General features: G+C 48.0%; 1 protein-coding gene across 4 annotated transcripts in view; it reads right to left on the bottom strand.

Moving 5' to 3' along the window:
- The window catches only part of Mpv17l (MPV17 mitochondrial inner membrane protein like), a 12,619-nt gene extending 10,095 nt beyond the window's left edge, over nucleotides 1–2,524 (bottom strand). For 3 of the 4 annotated variants that reach the window (XM_005350349.3, XM_026780648.1, XM_005350350.3), the window contains exon 1: nucleotides 2,135–2,524. In XM_005350349.3, coding sequence (XP_005350406.1) covers nucleotides 2,135–2,444 — 310 coding nt within the window. In that variant the 5' untranslated portion in view covers nucleotides 2,445–2,524. The remainder of the gene's footprint in view (nucleotides 1–2,134) is intronic. The other variant, XM_013347481.2, reaches the window with a different exon arrangement.
- Between the last annotated feature and the right edge of the window lie 2,371 nt (nucleotides 2,525–4,895).

Genomic DNA, 4,895 nt, shown 5'->3' with positions numbered 1-4,895 from the left:
GAACTCACAGAGATCCGCCTGCCTCTGCCTCCCGAGTGCTGGGATTAAAGGCGTGTGCCACCATCGCCCGGCCGAACAACTGTTCTTAACTGCTGAGAACTACTGAGTCATCTCTCCAGCCCTGGCTGTCCTGGAACTCACTCTGTAGATCAGCCTGGCCTCGAACTCACAGAGAGCCACCTGTTTCTGCCTCTGAGTGCTGGGATTAAAGGTGTGAGCCACTACACCCAGCTCATTTGTTGTTTTGTGAGACAGGACTTCAAGTATCACAGGTTGGTCTCAAACTCACTATTAGGTAGCCAAAGATGATTTGATCCTCTGTCTCTGCCTCTCACGTGCTGGAAAACTACAGATGGGAACCACCATTCCCAGACATGTGTTGCTGGGAGCAGAGTCCAGAGTCCAAGCCCTCTGCCAACTGAGTTGCAGCCCTGGCACCAACTTTGAAAACAACAACAACAAAAAAAATTAACCTTTCCCCCCTTTCTTCTCCTTCCTTTCCTTTGTTCTTTTTTAGTTGTGCTGGGATTAAACCTGGGGCCTCCAGCATGGTAAGCCCACACTCTAACAAACTCTCACCTCCAGCATGGTAAACCCACACTCTAACAAACTCTCACCTCCAGCATGGTAAACCCACACTCTAACAAACTCTCACCTCACTTCATTCCTGTAAAGATACAAACTACTGGGCCCTGGACATTCCAGCAACTACAATTTTCCCATCTAAGCAGAGTTTAACATTCGAGAAATAGAGCCAGAACCTTACTTTTAAAGGTGTGTAAAAACAACCCTTAAACATTCTGACAGCCCTGATTGTGCACTTAGGGATGGGGTGGGGATAAGAGTGAGTTGTTAGTCAATTACACGAGACAGAACCCAGCAACTGTTGTAGTACTGTGACCTGCTTACCCAGTTAATGCTGAGTCCCTACATCAGCACAGCACTTGACCGCCTTACAGCTAGTTAGTCATGGTGGCACTGGAAAGCTAGCAAGCAAGAGGCTGAGGCAGGAGGACTGCCATGAACACTACACAGCGTGGCTTTGTCTAAAGACGTGTTTAGCGAGGCGAGCAGCAAGCCCTGTCCAGGTGCAGCCCCTGACCATCAGTTTTGACCAGTGAAGGGGAACATGAAGGAGGGAGACTGAACCACAAATCTGGAAGCAAGACGCAGCAAAAATCCAGACGGGTGATATATCAGAAGGCCTCAGGCCTTCACCCTAGGTGTCTCCCACACTCTGGGACAACACCATTTCCCAGTTTCCTACTATGACTACCTACATCAAGATGAAGAACATGGCTGAAGCCTGGATTATGCTGTCTTCTGGTGAACTTCCAAATCCCTCCATCCATGTCTCCTCATTCTGTAACATGCATGGGAATTGTGAGAGTATCCGCCTTATTATTGTATTCGTATTATCTTAGTATTGTGATATCTCAAAGATCCAATAGGAATCTAGCCTGTCAAGTCACAGGACTTGACTAACCCCTTCGTCACTGCACCAAGGGTCAAGCCAGCCAGCCCAGCGTGAAGAGAACTCCTTCTCAGGCACACAACCCCCTCCCAATCTCCCTGTGACCCCCTGCCCCTCACCTCAGGGAACTCTTGTTGCCCAAGCAAGACTAAGGCCCTGAAAATGACTTCTCTGCCCCCAGAGTCCGATCCCCTCATTTTTGAATTGGTATATTGGCTGTGTGGTTTTCCCAGAACAGGTGGAGCACAAGGATGCATCTACTAGGAGGTTAGCTAAGCCAAAGTCTCTTGGATGTATCCTTTTCTGGAGGAAAATAGACCCCACACTCACTTACTCACTCATTCTTGAACACCTTAGCATCTCAGCTCTGACACCAACCCACTGAATCCCTGGCACGCTGGATCTCCAGTTTTCCGGCCAGCAGCCCCCAAATTCTTCCCCACGGAAACCTTAAATTCCCTAATATCCAGTCCTCCTGTAGCTGCTTCAAGGCCTCGTTCCAGCCCTGGCTCCCTGGCCGCAGAGTTGTCACCTCCTGCCTCAGCCCCAGTGGTTTCTGATCTCCGGTCTCCGCGTTCCCCAATCTTCCCCACTCCCCGAGCCTCCTGCCGGGCCTGTAGTGCCCCATCCCAGACTCCGATCTGCGCCTTGGCCCCTCACCGACGTAGAAGGCCGACAGGTATATGGGCCCACCGACAGTCTGGTCGCACAGCACCTTGGCCAGGACAGTGCGCGGCGCGCGGCCGGGCAGCGCGCGCTCCAGAAGACGCAGCCACACGTAGTTGAAGTTGCCGTGGAAGGTTACGGCCAGGGTGGCCACGCGGCGCGTCTGGCGCCAGTCTGCCGGGCCTCCCCGCAGCCGCTGCTGCAGCGCATCACCCGCAGAGAAGAGGCCGGCGTAGAGCAGCACGTTGGTGGGCCACGGATATCGCTGCGCCGCGCGTGGAAACACACGCCACCAACTCGCCATACCGCCCAGGGTGCCTTCCGCTCCTGCACACCTGACTGAGCCGCAGGCGCCAGGGCGATTGGACACCACTATGCACACCCAGCCCGCGTGCCCAATCCCGTCACGGTTGGCCATCGGGAGGGCGGAGCCTGTGCAGCATAAGGGGTCCACCCAGTTTGGGCAATTTACAAGAAATCTCCAGAAGAAGGAAAGGCGCTCAGACAAAAAGCAGAAATGTCATTACCTAAGGCCGGGCTTTGTAAGAACTGTGGCTGCCACCGGGGCATTGGTGATGACCTCATGACTTTGTGAATATGCCAAAAACCAGTGGCTCCTACACTTTAAAATCGAAATTTGTTTGTTTGAAACGGGATCTCATGTGTTCCAAACTGAGCCCCAACTCCGTATTTAGCTGAGGACGACTTTCAACTCTCATTCTTCTGCCTCCACTTTCCATGTTCCATTACAGGTTTGGGCCACAGGGTCCAACTTAAAGTGGACTTAAATTTTGTGACACGTGAAGCCTATTTCTGAAGATGTGGGGCTGAAACGAAGCTCTGTAGTAGTGCAGAAAGTCCCGGCTTCAGTTTCCCACTATTGCAATAAAAATGAAGAAAGCTAGCTAGCTCTGCTACCAAAGTGTCAATGTACTTGAGATGCTTGTATGCAGGGAATTCATTCTTTTAGCACACAATACGTTGCCTTTCTACGTCACTACGGGCCAAATGTCAAAGGTTAGGCTGAGACATTTCCTGAATGAAATAGTACTGGATGATGTATCGACTACTCTCCCCACTTCAGCTTGTGTCTCAGTGACCCCTGCCACCCCAAAACAGGTTTGGAGACCTATGGTACCTGCTCCAAAAGCAAAGGTGAGAGGGCATATGGGCAGCAGTTAGAAACTCTGACGTTCTGCAACCCATTTGACCCTTTTCCTGCCTGTTCCTCGTTCCTTGATAGCCAGTCTCTCATTCAGTATTGCTCTTCTCTTCTGTTTGTTCAACATATTAATTTTTCTTTTCTTTAAAAAAATTTAACTCCTTTTAAAGGATATTTTCTTTTGTTTATATTTTTGATTTTTATTTTTAGTGTGTGTGTTGCCTGCACATTAATATCACGCCAGGTTTCCACAGAGTCACACACATCATTAGCTACCACGGGGGTGCTGGAATTAAACTTGGGTCCTCGAATGGTGGAGGGCAGTTCTCTCCTTCCACTTCGTAAATCCTGGGATTGAATTCAGGCAGTCAGACTTGGAGACAAGTGCATTAATCTTTTAAATCCTCTCACTAACTCAGTGTTTTAATTTTGAAATAATTCCAGACTTCAAAATATGTAGCAAAATTATACAAAGGAAGCTGAATTATACAAAATTATTCAAGGTCATTCCTGTACTTGGGATAGGAGCTGCTGAGGCCACCCTAGGCTATATTACAAGATGCCATCTGAAGAAAACAAAAACAAAAAAATACAAAGAATTCCCACATACCTTTGATCTTTTGTTTTGTTTGCGTCCAGGGCTCAAGTAACCTAGCCTCATCTTCCTAATCCTCCTGCTTCTGCCACAGTGCCCAGTCACCACATACTCTCTTCCCAATCCTCCCCACGTGTTGACATTTTGCATAACCATAGTAAGATTATCCAAACAAGGAAATAGGAGCTGTTGTAATAGAGTTACCATTTACATGCTGATCTTCCTTAAGCTGGTGCCAGAAAGTCCATTTCTCTCACCCTGAGCTGCTGCACTGCTGACCTACTTCAGTCCGAACCATAGACCAGTTCTCTAAGATTGTTCCTACCTATGAGTTATTTTTATAAGCTGAATTGTCTCCTAGCCTGATTTATATTGAAACCATAACTCTTGGTACTTAAGAATGTGACTATATTTGGAAACAAAGACCTTATAGAAGTGACCCAGTAAAAATGAGGTCATGAGGGAGACAAGACAATCTGTATGGTGTCTTCATAAGAGAAAATAGACTTATCAAAAGACACCATAGTGGATTCACACAGAAGAAAAACTATGGGTGGCTGGCTATTTGGACTGGTTATGGTGTCCTTACTTGTATTTCTAACACTTGAGAGGTAGAGGCATAGAGTTAAGAGTTCAAGATTAGTATCGACTACGCAGTGAATGAGTTTGAGGCCAGCCTGGACCATATAGACTCCGACTTTAAAAACAAAATGGAGGACAACAAGATGGCTTGGGGGGAAAGGTACTTTCTCCAGAACGCACATGGTAGAAGGAGGAATTTGTAGGAATTTGACTCCTACAAATTGTCCTATGACCTTCCCACATGCCATGCCATGTCCACTTGTATACACATACACACAGAGAAAGACACAGACAAAGAGAGGCAGTGGAGAAAAAACTGAAAAGGAAGAAGGAAGTGGGGGAGAGGAGAACTGAAGGGACGGGAGAAGGTGATGCTCTGTGTCTATAAGCCAAAAAAAGGAACGGGAGAAGGTGAT

Source organism: Microtus ochrogaster, chromosome 7, assembly GCF_000317375.1.
Source record: "Microtus ochrogaster isolate Prairie Vole_2 chromosome 7, MicOch1.0, whole genome shotgun sequence".
In the NCBI taxonomy this organism is placed as follows: domain Eukaryota; kingdom Metazoa; phylum Chordata; class Mammalia; order Rodentia; family Cricetidae; genus Microtus; species Microtus ochrogaster.
Note: the sequence above shows the minus strand (reverse complement) of the source record. Positions and strands in the feature narration are given on the sequence as shown.